This window comes from Mesoplodon densirostris, chromosome 4 (assembly GCF_025265405.1).
Source record: "Mesoplodon densirostris isolate mMesDen1 chromosome 4, mMesDen1 primary haplotype, whole genome shotgun sequence".
Lineage (NCBI taxonomy): Eukaryota > Metazoa > Chordata > Mammalia > Artiodactyla > Ziphiidae > Mesoplodon > Mesoplodon densirostris.
The window spans coordinates 6,383,664-6,403,354 of NC_082664.1; the positions used below are offsets into that span (position 1 = coordinate 6,383,664).

Genomic DNA, 19,691 nt, shown 5'->3' on the forward strand with positions numbered 1-19,691 from the left:
GATGCTCTCAGGGAAATTGAGGTCTCTGCTCTCTCCCCACCCCCATCCTGCCCCCTGGCCCTTGTTGCCACAGGTACCCATGCCCAGGAATTAAGCTTCCTTATTCTCAGCTTCCAGATGAGAAAACAGAGGCTCAGAGAGGTCAAGTGACTTGCCCAAAGTCAAGCAACTGGTGAATGGTTAAGCAGACCTGGAACTCAGAAACATCTGCTGTCCCCAAGCCCACGTTAATGTAGGAGACGTGGTAGCTGGGAGGCCCAGACACAGGCCACATGTGGCTCATTGTGGTGGTTCAGCCATGCTAATACCTTCCGTCCTTGTAAGAGGCAGCGGAGAGCCCTCCCAAGGATGGGGGCGGGGGTGGTTTCCCCAAGCAGAGGCCAATAGAGACAGTGAGAAGGGAGCTTGAAGGAAAGCATGTCCCTGGTGACTGGTGCAGTCAGGGAGGGCTGCATGAGGGAGGTGTTTGAGAATCAAGGCCTAGGAAACCTGGGGAATTCTGGAAGGGGAAGACACTTGAGAGGTGACCTGTGCAACTGGGGTAGACCAGCTGTGGCAGGGAGCTGGGGGCTGGGGAGGGCAGGATGCTGAGTGGTCAATGGCCCCTGACCTCCCTCCTTGGCAGGCGGTGGGAGGGGGGGCGGTGGGAGCGGGGGCAGTGGGAGCGGGGGCGGGGGGCAAGTTGGTGGGGGGAGGAATAGGCCCACAAGGTGTGATGCGCCCTGTGGGAGGGAGCAGGGCCCCTGGCAAGCAGGTCCCTGCAGGAGAGTCCACAGGCACAGTTATGCATTTGCATGTGGCTTTGAACCTTACTTCCCTTTCTGGGCTCCCTTCTGGAGAGAGGCCCTTGGGAGCGCCACTGTCCCCTCCCTGGCTGTGCAGCCCTCCTTGACCCTATGCTCCAGGCGCTGGAGCAGCTCGGAGCTCCCCGCACATGCTGCTGCCTTGGCCTGGATGCCCTTCTCCATTGTCTGCCTTTGCCTGACCAAGCTTGAGCTTGAGGTCCTGCTCTGGGAGGCCTCCAGGGGCCAGGCTATGTCCAGTGCTCCCCACCCCACGACCAGGCAGGAAAAGTCAGCCTCAGTTTCCCCATCTGTAAAGTGACAGCATTGGACCGGGTGCACCCCAAGGCCCCATCCAGCCTTAATCTGCGGGAAGCCCCCAACCCTGTGCACGGGCGGGGAGCCCCCGTGGCACTGCTAAGCCCTGCCCAGGGCCACACTACCCTCCTGGTGTCTGCGGTATGGACTGTCCCTGGAGGACACTGGGCCAGCAGAGGTCCTTGTTTTGCAATTTGCACGTGTCAGAAGATCAAGCAGAGAGGCAGAGGCCAGAGGGAGCTGGGCGAGGTTTGCTGGCATCAGACTCCCAGGTCTCTGTGCCTCCGGGGCCGCCTGCCCAACTCACCAACATGCTATCCCTGGGCTGTCTGTCTTTGAGGGGCCTCCTCCTGGCTGTCCATCCCTTGGTGTCACTCAGAGGGCTGAGGAAGGGCCCCCTGGGAACTGCGCTTTCCAGGCCCTCCTCTGGGTCTGGGCTCTGGAGGGGGAGGCGGGTGGGGGGAGGGCATCCCCCGATTCCAAAACATGTTAACTCCCTAATGACCAAAAGAAATGGCTTTCAAGGGCCCAGTGGGCTCGGGGAGGGTGGTGGGGTCTGAGGCTGCCCTTTTGAAAATTTAGACTCTGACGGGTATCGGTTCAACAAAGGTTTCCCAGACTCAGGCCTGGGGGCTCTGGGCACTGGGCCCTGCAGGGGACACCTCTCGAAAGGCCCCTGGGAAGGCGTTGCTTAGTAACCTGGCCAAGCATCCACCAGGCCTCACTGGGGGCCCCTCAGCTTTTGTCCGGGGACAATCCGGGGCCAAGGACAAAGGCGGGATCCAGCCTCCATGGTCCTTCTTCCTCTCCCCTCCCCCTCTGTTCCTTGCATTGAAAACACAAGTGCCTGAATGGGGGACCCACTAACAGGCAAGAAAGCGGTGCCCACCACTTTCTGAAGACAATGCGGCTTCATTTATAGGCCCCGATACATTTGCCATCAGGAACCCAGGGAGCTGGAGGTCCCCAGGGAGGCACGCCTTCCCCCACCTGCCTGCATTTCCACCATCACAGATCCTTTCCTGGTCCCATAACTGCCCTGGACTCTTACCTGTGGGGTCACACTATCCCTCCTGGCAACCCTGTCCAGGGTGAGAGTTGGGGAAAGGGAAGGACGGGGACCACTGCTCCCAACTTCCAGATAAGGAAATGGAAGCTCAGATGAGTGAGAACTGACACCGAAGCAAGGCTCAAGCCCTCTGAACACGTCACTCTCCAGCCAGAGGGTGATTTCAGGCCTGAGATGCCATCCCTGGAATCCCAGGCTGGAAGGACCCATGGGGTGGGGCACAGTCCCAGGCATTGGCAGCCTGGATGGAGAGGCCTCAGGAGCGCTCACCGGCCTCGTCCTCCGCGAAGGAGATGATGTGTGGATAGTAGTTGTTGATGAGGCCCGGGAACGCACAGGTCTGGCCACGGCCCATGCAGATCTCGTTGTACCGCCACTGGCCTGTCCCCAGGTTCTCTCGGAGGGACATCAGGCGCCTGCAAAGGAGGATGGGCTGTGGGGTCATGCCTGGCAGGGTGCCCGAGGGAACCCCACCCACCAATCCATCCATCCAATCATCTATTACCCATGCAACCAGGACCATACATAACTTGCAGGGTCCAGTGCAAAGTGAGCATTCAGGGCCCCTTGTTCAAAAAGTACTAAAAATTTCAAGACAGTAACAGCAGAGCATTAAACCAAGCATGGGCACTTCTGAGACGGAGCCCTGCGTAAGCGCACAGGCCGCACAGCCATGAAGCCGGACTCAGGTGCAGCCTTTACTGAACACCTGCTACGTACCAGGAGAAGCACAGGGTTGAACAAGACCAGCTTGGTCCCTGCCCCCTCAGCTCAACCCCACCTGCTGACCAGCAAGAGGCAGTCAGCAGCTGACTTCCAGTTCAGAAGCCTCCAAGGCTGGTGCCCAGGAGTTTCCACATACTTTGGAGCTGCCTCCACTTCGCAGCGTGAAATGGAGAATTTGGCATCTTCAGAAAATGTTGATCTTGTCCCTTACTCCCTTCTACGCCTGTCAATCGCCTATTGATACTTTCAGGCCCTGCTCGGTCATCCCCTCCTCTGGGAAGCCCTCCTGACTGCCCCTGTGCTGGGCTTCCCCAGCACTGCTCACAGGCTCTCTGAGGCCGGACTCGAGTGGACCGAGTGTGGGTCTGTCTCCCTGACTTGGGTACGAGGTACTCGTCAACTCTGTTGCTTTGGCCCTGGCATGAAGCCTGACCCAGCAGAGGGGTTTGGGAAGTATTGGCAAAATTCATTGAATTTCTGAGTTCAGGTGGCTTGGGCACTCCTGGGGGACTGCAGAAGGGAAAAAGGAGAATCTGGGTAAAAAAAAGGGTTTCATCTAGACCCATTTTCCAGATGGGATAACTGAGTCCCAGAGGGAGATGCTAAGCTGGGAGAAGGACCCAGCAACCAGAGGCCCAGGTCAGGGTTCTCTGTCAGCTCCAGCTGTAGATGCACTGGCCACAAAGCCACCCTAGGTCAGCAGCCTGGAAGAGGTAAGAATTCTGCCAGCCTTGGGCTTCTTATTTCCTCTCCCGAGGGACCCAGTTCAGCTGCCCTTACATGGAGAGGCTAGGGTGGGAATAATTAAGAACTGGTGGTCCAGTGGTTAGAATTCCATGCTTCCACTACAGGGGGCCCGGGTTCAATCCCTGGTCAGGGAACTAAGATCCTACAAGCTGCACGGTGTGGCAAACAAACAAACAAACAAACAAAAAATTCATTTCACATGAGGCTGGAAGGGTCCTTAGGTAACCAACAGATCCTTCCACCTTATTAAACAAGCAAACAAACAAACAAACAAAACACAGAAATTGAGCACGTTCTAGATTCCAAGTGCTGTATATGTATGAACAGGTCTCAAACAACCCTAGTAAGCAGGTACTATTATCATTTTGCAGATGCGGAAACTAAAGCACAGAGTGGTGAAGTAACCGGCTCAAGGTCACATGGCTAATAAGCGTGCCAGGCTTTGAACACAGGCCATCTCAGCTGTACTTTTAAACATCACGCCAGGTGTATAGCTTCCCTGGGCCTCTCTGGTCCTCAGTTTTCCCCTCTATACAACAGGAGGAGATGGTCATGAGTCTCCATAAGCTCCCCTGGGGAGGGAGTTTGACCCACAGCAGGCTTGGGAGGTATGTTCTAACCCCTCTGAAACCTGTTTGGGGTGTGACTCATCCCAACCCCTCTCCCAGACACACACACACACCCTCTAGGGGCTCAGTGGGTGGAGGCAACACTGCCATAAAACATGGGAATCGGGCAGACCCCAGCGGGAGCCCCAGCTCCCCTGTCTCCAGCAGGGTGACCTCTCTGGCCTGTTGGCGCGACGGCAGGTCCTGGCTCCCAGGAGCCAGATGGCCCCGGGTCTGTCAAGGGTGTTGTACATTCCCCCACCTTTCACCTCTGCAGTCCCTGCCCCCTCAGAACTGTTGTCAGGCCACTTACCCGCTCATGAAGTCTCCGAAAATGTAGAGGCCGTTCAGGTTCGGGTACTCGCAGCCCCGGTACACGTAGCCCCCAGTGACCGACTTGCCCAGTTTGTGCGGGTAGGCGAAAATCGGCAGCACATCATCTGCAGAGGCGGGAGAAGCTGGGTGAGTCTTCAGCCGGTTCCCAACAAGGCTTCTTGGGTGGTCCTGAGTCTTGCGGGGGGGGTGGGGGGAGGTTCCCGAGAGGGCCCGAGATGGGGCCCCAGACTGTCAACCAGAAAGGGTGGTGTTTCAAGTTTGTAAAGCGCGGGGAGGGCATGGGTTTGCGCGGGCAAGGGAGTCCCGGTCGGGGGCGCGGTTGGCCACGGAGGGAGGCGCGGGCGCACAGCCGTGGAGTGGGGGACAGATCCGGGGAGACAGGTCCTCGAGGGCGCGGGGGGCGGTCACCGAGGGAGGTGTTGGCGCACAGCTTGCGGTCGTAGCACTCGAAGCCCTCGCGGGCGCGCCAGCCGTAGTTGCGGCCGCGCTCCACCAGGTCCACCTCCTCGAACTTGTTCTGGCCCACGTCGCCACAGAAGAGGCGCCCGCGGCCCGCGCCCGACGCCGGGTCGCCGCGGTCGAAGGAGCAGCGCCACATGTTGCGCACCCCGAGGGCGTAGACCTCTGGCCGCGCGGCGGGGTCGCCCACGAACGGGTTGTCGGACGGGATGCGGTAGAGGGGGCCGCGCTCGTTGCGGTTCACGTCGATGCGCAGCACCTTGCCCAGCAGCGCCGACCTGCGGGCGGGAGAGAGAAGGAGCCGGCTCGGGGTCTCCCCGCGCCAGGGGCTCGGGCACCGCGGGGCAGGTGCGGGGACGGGGGGTGCCGGGGCCCACGGCCAAGCCAGGGGCAAGGAGAGCCTCGTCTGTGTGGCCGCTTACCAGCTGGGTAACCTCATTCATTCAGTCGACATTTATCGGGCAGCTTACCAAGTGCCAGGCCCTGTCCTAAGTATTGGGCATACATACCGTCTATTGCTTTGTTTCATCCTCACAACGAATCTTTTAGGTAGGTGGGTGCTATTGTGATTCCCTTTTTTTGTTTGTTTGTTTTTTCTGTGTTTTTTTTTTTTTTTTGGCGGTACACGGGCCTCTCACTGCTGTGGCCTCTCCCGTTGCGGAGCACAGGCTCCGGACGCGCAGGCTCAGCGGCCATGGCTCACGGGCCCAGCCGCTCCGCGGCATGTGGGATCCTCCCAGACTGGGGCACGAACCCGTGTCCCCTGCATCGGCAGGCAGACTCTCAACCACTGCGCCACCAGGGAAGCCCTGTGATCCCCTTTTTACAGATGGGGCAGCTGAGCTCAGAAAGGTCATAAAACATTCCCAGTTGCCACACCCCCAGGGAATGATAGGACTGGGATCCAGCCTCGGCAGCCTGGCTGCAGAAGTCCAAGCTCTTTACCACACTTTCTAATCTCCCCAGACCTTGGTGTCCTCCTGTTCCCTCTCTTCCCTGCCTACTCACAGGGCTGTGCTACAGGGTGAAAATCATACCAGAAAAAGTACTCCTATTTACAGCGTTCTTCCAGCATCTAGCACAGTAACTGGCGTGTAACAGGTGCTCATGAAGTGTTTGCTGAGTGAATGAATGAATACCTGCAATCAAAGTCAAGTGCCCCATACAAGAGTACAGGGCAGGGCAGGGAGAGGGGAGAGAGAGCACCTCGGATCTTAGCAGGAAACGGGAGGCTGGGGTACTTGTCATCTCTCTCATACACCCCCAGTGCCATCGCAGCATGTCAGAGAGCCAAACAGGCCTCAGAAGCAGTTTAATTCACCCCACACTCCACACACACCACCCTGATCTCAAAGATGAGGCAACCCACGTTCTGAGAGGGGTCAACTTGCCAGATCCCTCAGGCAGCTCTGGACTGGAAGCGAGGCCACTCCTCGGCACCATGCAACATCAGCTTCTGGAGCCCTTGGAGCGAGGAGACCTCAGGATGTGCCCTCCAGAGCCGCGCAGAGCAGGGTGCAGCCCTAACCTCCATGCAGCCACTGGGGGTGAGCAGCTTTTGGGTCTCATTCATTGCATAACAAAAGTGACACATGATGGAACCTACAGCATGCTTAAAGATGTACGCCCTCTTCATCTGTGATTTTTTGATGCACTTACTTACTGCGTGGTTTTCCCCTAGCTGTTAGCATTTTGGTGCACTCCCTTTGGCTTGCTTTTCAAGGCAGGACTGGTTGGTCCGCCCTTGTGATGCAACTGTGTACCCCATCATTCTCACATAGCATCAGCACCCAAGCTTTTCCCTCATCATTAAAGACTCCTCACAAGTATTCTCTTTCATGATGATAAAACGCTCTCCCCCAGTAGATGCCCCACAGTTAATCCCCTGTTGTGGACTTCTAGGTTTTGCCCCAGTGAGTTTCTCTCATACACTCCCGTCTGCTCAGCACCAAGCTACAGATTACTCCCTGGAGCCCATACACCACGCACCAAGCTTTGATATATAAGTGGGTAAAACTCATAACAGCAAAGTAATATTTTAAGTCCTGTCCAATTATCCACAAATCCTTAATTTCTATTTTCTCAACTGCATGTCTAAATACATCCCAAACATGAGAAAGCTGCAATGATTCTTACACTGTCACATATGAAAGCACAAGTCACAAATTGGGAGCACTTTAATTACTGTAATCAACTTCATACTCGCTATTTTTACTTTCTGGGCTGAGGAAGGTTTTGTGATTTTTGACTAAGAGAATGGAGGAGGCTGCCCTGAGAGTCCTGGTTATCCTCATCTATGTGCACGAGACTCCTGTGTGTGTGTGTGTGTGTGTGTGTGTGTGTGTGTGTGTGTGTGAGGAGGGGAATGGTGGCAGGCCATCTACTCAAGTCCAGAAGTGAGGAACTGAGAGAAAGGCAATGCTTCAATTTCTGGGCCATCTTGGGTGACCCTTGGGGCAGAAAACCCACATGCCCATCCATACAGCGCTGCTCCAACCAGCCCACACTCCCCATTAGGTCTGGAAAACACCCTTTTCCTTCCTCTGGCTCCAGCAGGGCTGGGAAGACTTCAGAGAAAATCTGATCTTCCCAGAGGCTCTGTGATGTCACCTCTCAGGTACCCATGACAACGAGATCACCTTTATTCTTCTTGACTAGATGATGATGATGACTATTATTACTCCCCCCATGGGGATTCTTCTTCTTCTTCTCTAACTGATGAGAGGAAGTGACTGGGTTCCCCAGCTATCTAGCTGCAGACTGAGCTGGGGTCCAAAGCCCTTTCTACTACCCTACACTTTGTGGCTGAGGAAGTAACCCCCCCTCCAGGATAGTATGTAAACTAGGAGTATGTAAAACAACCCACCAGCCAACCACATCAGAACATACTTGTTTTGAGCATTTCCAAACTTTCCAAAGGGGTCTCCAGCCATCCCGCCATCTCCAGTAAAGATGTAGAGGTACCCATCATCCCCAAAGAGCAGCTGGCCCCCATTATGGTTCGAGGCTGGTTCTTCGATCTCCAGGATGATCCTAAAAGAAGATAAGCACCCCGCCCCCCCAAAAAAAACCTCAGCCAAAACACAAAACAAGAGCACAGCAATAAAACCTCCTGTCCCCTGGATGCCATTTCATAGTTGGAAAGACTTTTCATATCCTTTAGAGCAGGTGATTTCTATAAGGACCTGACAGGCTGGGCAGGAGGAATAATTCACGCCATTGTGCCAATGAGAACCGAGAGGCTCAGAGAGGTTGAGCAACTTGCCCAAGGTCACACAGCCCATAGATAGCAGAGCTGGGACTAGAACTCAGGACTTCTAGTTCTGGTCTAGCGCTTTTTCACTCTCCCCACAGCTAGCACCTGCCCTGTCAGGATCAAGCGAAACTGTTGACCCAATCACTGGCACAACTGGTTTCTTCATCATCATAGCTACCCACACGCCAGCCACTTAAGCCGAGCACCTCTGACACACTCTCTCATTGATTATGTGCTGTAGCTTCTAAGGAGCTGGGCTGCATGGTGTGGGTTGTGCTCAGTCACACTCACTCCTCAGCAACCTCCTTTCCTGCCAGGGCGGGAACCTCCCATCATACTGCCAGCCAGCTGGCTTCTGGTTAGGGGCTTGCCAGCGGAGGATGGAAGGCAAGGAGAAGGGAGGGGCCACACGTCCCTGGCTTCTGGCGCTGCCTCCAGAAGCAGTGGTGGCAGGACGGGCAACACTGGCTGGCAAAGATGGACTCCTGGGTTTCCAGCCAGACCTCTGGGTACCAGGAGGGGCAAAACTCAGCAGCACAAAGACCCTTTTGCCTTTTGTTCCTCTAGCTTCTCACAGGCACTCATCTTTAGGTAACCCGACCGTCCCCTTTTTAAATTATTTTTTATATTAATTATGAGGTCCCCTCCATCCCTCCCAATCCCTTTCTAGCCAACTCCTTGTACTAAATTCCCTCTGATCGAAATGCTTAGGCTGGTTTAGGTTTTCCAGGATTGGTGACTGACTTGCCAAGCCCTTATTAATACAGATAAGAAACCCGAGATACAGAAATGTCAAGCAACCTGAACCCAGGACTTTGGACCTTCCGAGCCAAGACCAGAAGCCTTTCTATTGTGAGGCCAACACACACGCCTTGGCAAGTCATACACAACCCCAAACTCCAGGTCCTCCACGGAGAGGACAGCTCAGGCTGTCGGTCATCCATCTCCCATCGGGGTCTCAGCCCTGAGAACGGAGACTGACAGCTGACTCAGGCAAGGATGGTCACGCACTCCTGTGGCTCTGCCCTGAGCCAGCTGAGACTACTTCGGCCCCTGCAAGCGTCCATTTCTAGGCTCGTACTACTTGTGAGGTCCCCATAGAGCCTTTGCTAAACCCTAACTCTGCAATATATTCACCTGTGCATTTTGTGTTCCGCCTTCAGTCTTCATCAGGAATCAATTTTTAAAAGTCACCATTGAAGACACATCCACTCTGTCCCTCTCTCTCCCCTCTGTGAGATCCATGTGATAAACTTGGCCTCTCTTGGAGAACTGACTGTGCACCCTCATACGAGGTCATGAGAATTATGTTTTCTCCTTTTGCCCAGGCTGCCAGGAAGCTCACGGGCAAAATCTACCTTAGACCTCACATTAGCCGGCATATTTAACTCCATCTTTTTATAAGTTCAATGTCAAGAGTTTACAGTTTTATTGAATGCATGATGCGCTATTATTTGTCTATTTGCCCTCAGATCCGTCCTGGTCCTCCCCTTACATGCTCCTCTATTACAGGGGGCCAGCTCCTGAAAACTACATTTCCCATGCTCCTCTGCTACGTGGCCTCCAGCTAGGTTCAGCCAGTGGAAGGCACTGGCCAGAGACTGGAGGGCGGGGAGTGGGGAGTAGCGGGTGGAGAGGCAGCGGTATTTCTCCCTCTCTCTCTCTCTGTCTGTTTCAGGCAGTGTCTTGGCAGTCCCTGCACCTCCTACCTGGCTCCAGCTCCCCCCACCCAGGTCCACCATGGCTCTAGCTTCCACCAAGTGGCCCCAGCTCAGCGGCTCCAGTAACCCCACTTCTCACAGCCCAAGAGACGGAGGCAGCTCTCTCCGGTTGTTAAACTCAGAGTTGCCTCCCTTCTTCCCCAGGTTGCTCTTCCGTCATTTCCAACACCCGAGGCACTAATTCCCAGTATCAAATTCTGCCTATTTGAGTTACCTGGTACAGGATTTATTTTCCCATTGGAGACAGATTATGGCATACCCTCCTTGCCAGGCTAGGTCAAACCTGTTTTGAAAACAGCTGGGGCATAACTAATACCCAGAGGGCAGGCTGGGTGTTGAGAGTAGCAGAGGCCTGGAGGCAAGGAACGGAAAAACCTATTGGGGGAGGGTGGGGAGGAGGGGAAAAACCCGTTGGGGGAGGGTGGGGAGGAGAGCAATCTGCCCTGGGGGCAGAGGGTCCAGGTGAGAAATAGGAGGGGGGGCCAGGTGAGACTGGGGCCTTGGGGCCATAGTGCCCTGGTACGAGCAGTGGGTTGGGCCTGGGAGGGAGGGAGGCAGACAGACCAGAGTTCCAGCTCTGACACTTCCTAGCTGTGTGACCTAACAGTCCCGTCACCTCTCTGAGCCTCCACTTCCTCATCTGTAAAATGGGGCTGTATGAGAACCAAATGAAATGCACCATCTAAAGTACCTGATCCAGGAGTTGGACATGACCCGGTGATGTCTGTTTGGCAACTACCCACCCCCCGACCCCAGAACAGGGGGTTCGGCCCCCTCACCAAGCGTGACATTCAAAATATTTCACAACTCTTGGGGGGGCACAACTCCAATTGGCCATATGTGGTCACGCCAGTGCTCATCCATGCTCGCGGCCCCGGCCCTCCCGCCTGGGCTCCCGGGGAACCACCTCTCCGAGTCGTGGTCCACAGCGTTCACATCCTCCGCTGAGACCCTGAACTCGCTGATGCGTATCCACTCGTGGAAGCCCACACCCACTGAGTAGTAGACGTAGAGCTTGCCATTGTGCCGGAAGCCAGGGTGGAAGGCGAGGCCCAGGAAGCCCCGCTCATCACCCTCCCAGGGCGAGGTGAGCACGGCCCGGCTGATGTTCAGGAAGGGCTTCTCCAGCCGCGAGCGGTCGGGCAGGTAGACCCACACCAGCCCCAGCTGCTCGGCCACGAAGAAGCGGTGGGAGCCATCCCGGGCGTGGACCATGGCCACGGGGTTGCGCAGCCCATTGGCCACCTCCTCCAGGCACAGCTGCAGGCAGCCCATGGCGTCGGCCACCACACGGCCCAGGTTGGAGTTGAGGTTCTCGTTGACCAGCAGGCGCGGGAAGCAGTAGTCCGTGTCGTCCAGGGACAGGTAGCGGCAGAACTTGGCGCGGTTGCCCTCCAGCGTCCAGAGCTCGCGGTCGGGCGACAGGTGGCGGAAGAGGACCCGGCACGACTGCCACAGGTCCAGGCAGTAGTCCTCGCAGAGCCCGGGCACGGTCCTCAGGGGTGTGGATGGATCCTCCGCGTCGTAGAGGTGGGCCGCATATGGCGAGCATTCCTGCACAGACAGGGATGGCTCAGGGATGCTCTGGGGTGGTCTTACCGGCTGGGTGACCTCGGGCAGGTCATCCCATCTCCTAGAACCTCAGTCTGCTGATCTGTAAAATGGGAGGATGCCATCTGTCCATTACCACCAACTGTCTCAACTACAGCAGCAGCTACACAGGACCTGTATCTCCTCGCCTTCATGCCTTCTCTCTCGCCTTGATGCTTCTCTTAGAATAGCCACACTATTACTACTCTACTAACATCAGCTTCAGGAGCTAATCTTAAGCACCTACTGTGTGCCAGAAAGGATCTGAGGCATTTTTATACACTTTCTCTTTTAATATGCTGCCTCTGCCCTATACCTCCATGATTCACTCCACTTTTTAAATTTTTTAAATTAATTAACTTTTTTGGCCACACCATATGGCACGCAGGATGTTAGTTCCCTGACCAGGGATCGAACCTGCATCTCTTGCATTGGAAGCACGGAGTCTTAACCACTGGACCACCAGGGAATTCCCTCACTCCACTTCTTTTAGATCTCTACTCAAGGGGCACCTCCAGGAAGTCTTCCCTGACCACCCAGCCATCACCCCCATTCCCTCCTGGCCTCTGACTCGGCTTAAAAAACAAAATCTTAACATTCCCTGATATTATTATAAAATCAGTGTGTTTACATGTTTATTGTCTGTCTTCCTCAGAACCGAAATTCCATGAGGGCAGGAATTTTGCCTGTCTTGGGCACTGCCGTATCCCAGAGCCTGAGACCATGTCTAGCACATAGGAGGCCCACAGTGAATACCTAGGGACTGTGCTGAGCACTGACCCGCCCAGACCAGCCCTTAACAGGGAATAAGGTCTCCTCCCTCATTATTCATTTAATCATCACAAGGGCCCATGAAGGGGGACTTCCCTGGTGGCGCAGTGGTTAAGAATCCCCCTGCCAATGCAGGAGACATGGGTTCGAGCCCTGGTCCGGGAAGATCCCACATGCCGCGGAGCAACTAAGCCCGTGAGCCACAACTACTGAGCCTGCGCTCTAGAGCCCGTGAGCCACAGCTACTGAGGCCCACGTGCCTAGAGCCCGTGCTCCGCAACAAGAGAAGCCACCGCAATGAGAAGCCCGCGCACCGCAACGAAGAGTAGCCCCCGCTCGGCCCAACTAGAGAAAGCCACGCACAGCAACAAAGACCCAATGCAGCCAAAAAAAAAAAAAAAAAAGAGCCCATGAGGGTGAGAGTGCTACAGATGGGGAGACCCAGGTGCGGGCCCCCCCAGTGTCACCCAGAGCCATCGGTCAGCATGGAGGATCTGGGTTTGGTCTCAGGTCGACCGCACCCTCCCAGCACCGGGGAGGCTGGTGCATGTACACGTGTGAGTGCGTTGATTACGCTCATGCCCACATGTCCCCCTGACCGCCGGGACACCTTCCTCCATCTCTTAGTCACCTTGGGCTCAGCCCCTCCCAGGCAGGGCCCTGGGGCTGTCCTCTGCTGCCAGAGCTGTTGTCCTGTGAGATAAATGAATCAGGAACCCCCCCACCCCCGGGCACCTCTTCAGACCTGCTTGACCTCACTGGTCCTGGGATCTAACGTCACAGGGCAAAACCCAACAGCCGTAGCTCACCCCTCACCTCCCACCGAGGGCATCCCCATTGATGAGACGCTTGGGACCCCACTCATCTCCCACACGGGCCCCATCCGGAATGTGGGGGAGTTAATGCCTGGTGTGACAGACCTTTGACCCCTGGGAGAAGGGAGCTGACCGATGACTTGCTCTGCCTTCCTCCTCCCCCTCGCCCCAGGACAGTCCTGATTCACAGTTTGTGTGGTTTCTTGGAACCATAGTCTTGCCAATTCAAGCATCAGTCACGTTGGGCAGCAGCCGACTCGCAACTGCATCCTTGACTGGGCTCTCCCTCTGCCCTGTGCCACTTCTGCTTACAGCGTCCTCTCACCCTAATAAGGGAAAGAGCCATGAGCTTTGCCCCAGGTTCTGCTTTCTGGGAACCCAGGCAGTGGCAACAAATGTGACCAGGCCTCTCCGAGCTTCAGGCTCCAGTGCCCCCACCTGAGAGCTGAGAGCTGAGAGCCCCCCAGAGCAGAGGCCTCAGCACCCCAGGCTCTCTAAGGGACTCCCTCGGCACGAGCCTCTGACCTGAGCATATGTAACTGTTTATGTGTCTGATACCCCCCCGCCCACCCCCTGCGTGAGCTCACCAGGCCAAGGCCTGGTCTGACTCAACCCTGGGTCCCCGAGGCATCAGGGGATGCTCTTCCCACAGCAGGGGAGGCGCAGACAGGCACACGCTCCCCCCTCACAGGCAGGGCCAGGCTGGGTTCCAACAGGAGGCCCTCAGGGGCAGAGGGTGGCAGGCTGCCCTCCTGACTGTGTTCTCAGGCTCCTGGCCAGGGGCCGTACCCTCCCTTTACATGATTGTGGCTTTTGGTCACACCACGGCCTGTCCTCCTGGCCCAACTACTGCTACTGTGGGGCCGAGGGCCACTTGGTGACGTGCTTGTGGGTCTGGTCAGTACTGCCCAGGCCCAGACAGGGAGAGCGTTTCCACATGTTCCAGACGGCCAGGTCCTGGCCTCTGTGCAGTGCCACCTCTCCCACGGTTCCCCTGGAGCCCCCTGTGAGTCCAGCCAGCAGCCGTGGGTGGACCAGGGAGGGTCTGTGTGCGCACACGCCTCATTTAGTCATTGTGAGGTAGGGTCATTGTGATTTCTACTGTATAGATGAGAATCTGAGGCTTAAAGAAGGCCAGGTGCCAAAAAGTGGCCAAGCCAAGGCTCAGACCCAGGCCTCACGATGCCCAGACCAGGACTTTTCTCAGATTACTCAGCAGAGTTTCATTCAACAAGTGTTTACTGGGTACCGACTCTGTGCCAGGCACTGTCCTCGGCTCCAGAGACACAGTGGGGAGCAAAACAGACTTCTGGAAGCCAATCTGAGTGCCCTCCACTCATCAAAACCCCACCCAGAACTAGAGATGGAGCAGGGAGGGCCTCCAGGGAGCCAGGCTGGAATTTCAGCATCCATGCGTCAAAGCACAGGGTCCGGCCAACCCTTACTCATGACCCATACACTCTTACTTACACACAAGACAAGCCTGGTGCCCAGGCCTGAGTAGTCCAGACCAGGAAATGACAAGAGGGTGCAGCGGTCGCTGCTGCAAGGAGTTCAATCGGCAACCAGCCTCACGGTGGTCAGTGAGGGCAAGGCAGCAGAAAACCCACGGAAAAGCAACCCAGTATCACATTGCTCAGCTGTCTGGGCCTTTCAGCACAGGGGCAGACAGCCTGCCCAGATTACTGCCCCGAGGTCGCCAATGTGCCGTCACTGACACTCATGATCCATTGTCCTGAGTCCCGAAGGCTTCTTTTTTTTTTTTGCGGTATGCGGGCCTCTCACTGCTGTGGCCTCTCCTGTTGCGGAGCACAGGCTCCGGACGCACAGGCTCAGCGGCCATGGCTCACGGGCCCAGCCGCTCCGCGGCATGTGGGATCTTCCCGGACCGGGGCACGAACCCGTGTCCCCTGCATCGGCAGGCGGACTCTCAACCACTGCGCCACCAGGGAAGCCCCCGAAGGCTTCTTACGTCCACCGTCTACTCTTTAGGAAGACCAAGTCTATTTTTTTTTTGGCTGCGCCATGCAGCTTGTGGGATATGAGTTCCCAGACCAGGGATTGAACCCGGGCCCTCAGCAGTGAAAATGCTGAGTCCTATCACTGGACCGCCAGGGAGTTTCCCAGGAAGACTGAGTCTTTGTACACAATATTCTCTTATAGGACGTTCCCTCCTCGCCCACTTCTGCATCTGGCAAACTCCTATTCATGACTCAAAGAGCAACTCAACAGTCTTCCCTTACACCTCTATTCTCTCAGGGCCCTGATCCCCCAGCCCTTGTGGATGCTCCTACAGCTCTCTGTCCATATCTCAGACACAACATTCACCAAACTGTAATTCTGTCGCTTGCTTGCAGTGTGAGCTCTCCACTTCTGCTGTCACCTCCCCACTGCTCAGCTGGTCTGCTTGACTAGGACTTAATTATCTCTGTGTGTCACCCCATAGGCTGTGAGACCATCCAGGGCAGGGACCCCAGGGCCCAGCACACGGTGGGGCTTCAAGAAGGCAGGCAAAGTGATTAAGAGAGGGGTTTTGGAGTCAGAGCACACTGGAGACTGAGTCTACCATTCCCTGAGTGACCTTGGGCAATTTCCTTAACCTCTCTGTGCCTATGTCTTTACCTATAAAAGGGGAAAAAATTCCAACCTCATAGAATTATTGGGAGGAATAAACTGAAATGATGCATGTGTTTGTTGAAATAATGCTCAGACAATATGGACTATCAAGAAGGCAACTCAGTGTTCCCTCTTCCAAGAAGGCTTCCCTGACTTTTTCAGGGTAAGTGTGGCCTTTCTCACTATGGCTCCACAGTCACCCTTGGGAAGCCTTTTGGCCATTCTGGTAAGTGTCTGTGTGTCTGCCTCCTGAATTGAACAAGGGGACTTTTGAGACTGAACTTGCTACTGGCCAACTACCTCTGGGCCCAGCACCCAGCATAGGGCCAACTCCTAACAGGCTCCGAGGAAATGTCTGCCCAGTACCTGAGCCTGCAGAGCATGTTTTGCACAGACTTCTATCAGAAACCATGCTTTGATGATTTTAGTACTTAAAGAGGCCAGTTACATGGGAAGTTCGTTATGTGGACTGGCTCCCATCAACCTGGGACCTGAGCTGCCATGTGTCACAAGTTGTCTCTTCTCCCAATGACACAGGCATCAGATGGACGAGGGCAAAGCCCCAGGAAAGGGTCTGAAGGGGCCAGGAAGGACTACTGCCCTCTGGCTAAGGAGCCATCCTGGGCATCTAGAGGAGTTGTGGGTGCCAGATAGGGGCAGGTTCGGAGGGGACTTTGGGCGTAGGCATGGTTTCATGGTCTCTCTCCCCATCTGGAGTCCAAGCAGACGTGGATCCCTGAATGCCGTCATTGACTGAAACTTGTAAATACGTTACCTTGGCCACCTCCCCTCGTGGAAATCAGGAGGTGCTGAATCCAGACGCAGCCTTGGCTTGCAGAGAATACCACCCCCCATCTAGCATTCTCCTTCCCTCCCTCCCACGAGGCCCTGCCAGGGAAACTGTGATCCAGCCTTGGGTGTACTCTCCAAGCTTGCTCCAGACATGAGGTCACTCCCAGAGATGCCTGCGGTGAGATGCTAGTGGCCATTCTACCACTGCTTGCTCAAGGCCAGGCCATACTGGGAAGGTTCCCAAGGAGAGAGGGGAGCCTCCTGCCAGGGGAGGGGTAGCAGGCCTGACCCTTCCCTTCTCCCTCCTCAGACCTGCACACCTTTGGGCCCTGGTGAGCCTGGCACATAGTAAATGCTCAATGAAAAGAAGTGGAGTGGATGCATGTACTCTGCTATGTGACCAGGGTGAGAAGACCACAAGATCTGGTCCCCAGGAGTCCCCAGGCAGGTGAGCTAGGTGGACACTTGACCAGACCATTCTGGCTCCCCTGAGACGCACAGTGTGGGTGCTCAGCAGAGTCCACCAAAAGACAGCTGCCCACCCCCTTGCATTCTGGAGCTCCCCAGGGTCTGTCTCCTTGTCTGCCCCCAGCCCCCCCTTATTTCTTACCCAGATGGCCCATTCACATGGCAATGATTGTGGTCCAAGTGCCACCATGGCCACCACTGAGTTGTGTGACCACCAAGCAAGTCCCTGCCACTCTGGGCGTTCCCCGAATCAGCCTGTAGGCCCCACTCAGTCCCTGCTCAGGGCTGGGCAGCCAGTGGGGACCAAGGAGGCCCGAGAGAAACCCAGGCAGAATCGTCCACTGAGCCCTGAGTATGTGTCATTTAGTCTTCATGGCAACCCTGGGGGGGAAGCTAGGATCGCCCCTGTTGTAAACATGATGCAACTGAAGTGCCGCGATGACCTGCCCAGGGCTGCAAAGCCAGGAAATGGCAGAGCCAGGATCGAACCCTAGTATGTCTGAATCTAAGCCAGCCCTCTCGCTCCTCCCATCAGCGCCTGACCCTGCCGGCTGAAGGCTACGACTCTGTGCTGTGTGGGCAGGACCCCTCCACCCACGGGTCCTCTCACTGTCCAGGTGCGGGGCCAGGGCCAGCCTTAGGACTTCTCAGCCTTGACCCATTGCCGGCCAGGGCTTCTGCTCAGGCACTCCGGAAGCAGGAAAACGAACAGCTAAGGCACAGTCTGGTGTGAGCAGAAGCAGGGCCTCAGCCCCCACAGGGGGAGAGGGGTTTCACCAAAGGGATCTCACTGGGGTGGTCTTGGAGGATGAGAGTGCCTATGCCTACGCCGGGTGGGAGTGCCATCCCAGGGAAAGGGCACAGCACAAACCAAGGTATGGTCTGGAATCACCTGGGACATCTCAGCACCAGGGGTCACCCAGGATCGAGCACCAGTGCACGTCAGGATCCCGGAGTACTGAGGGGCTGTCAGACAGCTCCTTCAGGTTGGGGGAAGGGCCCTCACTGGGAGCAGTGTGCCCCCAAACCCCTCGACAAACCCAAGCCCAGCGCTTTGACCATGCCCTCTGCAGGGGTCTGCGGCTCGCATCTCCCCGGGGGGCAGCGCAGGGGAGTCCCGAGCGGGACAAAGGCTTCCCACCCTGGTACTCCGACAAGGGCAGGGCTCTCCAGGGCCGCGGCACTGGGGGTCTTTAAGCGGTGCCAGGGCAGAAGAGCCCCCAAACTCTGAGGGAGTGGTGATCTCATCAGGAGGGGAAACCGAGGCCCAGAGAAAGCCCAAGTCACAAAGCTAATGATGGCAAAGCCCAGAGCCATCCCAGGATGCCCGAATCCCTGCCCCGTGCCCAATTACTCCTGCGGTGGGGGTGGGGGGCTCGGGTTACAAAGCCCGTCGCCTACTCTTGATCTTCCCCCAGTGGGGTTGCCAGAGCCGACCTCCCATCTGGGAACTAGGCCCCTGGCGCGCGTCCCGGCGCGCCCGCTCACCTGGCACAGCAGGTCAAGCGCGTAGCCGGCGCACTCGGCCCAAATCGCGGCGTCCACGCGCGCCGCCAGGGCCCCGAAGCGCCGGGCCAGCGCCGCGTCGTGCTCGGGAGCGCAGCAGCCGAAGGCCGAGTACTGCGCGCAGAAGCGCAGCGGCTGCGGCGGCCGGAAGGGCGGCCTGAAGTCCAGGCACTGTGGGTGCGCCGCGGCGCCGAGCGCCCGCAGCGCCAGCAGCGCCAGCAGCGTCCGGACCCCGGTCCCGGCCCCGGCCCGCCGGCCCGCCATGCCGCCGCCCCGCTCCGCCCCGGCCCGGCCCGGCCCGCGGAGGAAGAGGCGGAGGGAGGGCACCCCCGGCCCAGTGCGGCCCACGAGTAGCCGCCGGCCGCGCCCTGAGCGCCCGCCCCTCGCCCCGCCAGCACCCTCCCGGGGCGCCCGCCCCGCAGGGCCTGGGGTTTGGCGACCTCCCCTGCTAGGAGGTCGCCTCTGGTCGGCGACATCCCGGCGGGACTGAAGGAAGAGGGGCGCGGTGCAAAACTCGGAACTCGGCGCAACCTCTGTTCCCGCCGTTCGGGCAGCCCCTTCCTCCTGGCCCTGGAGTCTTTCCAGTTACAATGGCAGGGACCCAGCCTCCTGGGGCCTGGGTGCGGACTGTGTTTCCCGTTGCCGTCTGGGACGCAGCTGGCCCCCACCCCCGGCACTTTTTAGCGCAGGACGTGCAGGAGCCCCCCGGCCAGAGGCTTGGACCCCTGGATTCCCGGTCCTACCTGTGACTGGGCCAGGGGAGGAAGACGATGGAGCCAGCGGTTGGGAGTGCTCACAGAATCACTTAAAAATGGGAGTGCAGCCGTGTAAAGGGCTGGTGGTGTTGCCCTGGGACTCACAAGAAGTGAAACCTAGGCCCAGGGTGGGGAGAGAGGATGGGGCAGACTCTAGAATCCAACCTTGGCCCCCACCCCAGGCTTCTTCCCTTTCTGCCCGCCTGGGTCAGCAGATTCCCTGACAGCCTGGGACTGCAGGCACCCCCCGCCCACTCCTGTATACCTCCTGGGTGGGCATCCAGTCCATCCTCCAGCTCCTGCCCCAGCTTCTGCCCTGTATCACGCACCTGGGTTATGGAACCAGCTTCCCCAGC

General features: G+C 57.1%; 1 protein-coding gene across 3 annotated transcripts in view; it reads right to left on the reverse strand.

The window, feature by feature from the left end:
- The window catches only part of HHIPL1 (HHIP like 1), a 29,718-nt gene extending 10,874 nt beyond the window's left edge, over positions 1 to 18,844 (reverse strand). For all 3 annotated transcript variants that reach the window (XR_009531691.1, XR_009531690.1, XM_060095657.1), the window contains exons 1-6: positions 18,563 to 18,844; positions 10,930 to 11,576; positions 7,935 to 8,078; positions 4,995 to 5,323; positions 4,564 to 4,690; positions 2,440 to 2,585 (exon numbers count right to left, since the gene is read on the reverse strand). Coding sequence is in view for 1 of the 3 variants with exons in the window: in XM_060095657.1 (XP_059951640.1) it covers positions 2,440 to 2,585; positions 4,564 to 4,690; positions 4,995 to 5,323; positions 7,935 to 8,078; positions 10,930 to 11,576; positions 18,563 to 18,844 (1,675 nt within the window). In the remaining 2 variants the exon portion in view is untranslated. The remainder of the gene's footprint in view (positions 1 to 2,439; positions 2,586 to 4,563; positions 4,691 to 4,994; positions 5,324 to 7,934; positions 8,079 to 10,929; positions 11,577 to 18,562) is intronic.
- Positions 18,845 to 19,691: the final 847 nt, after the last annotated feature.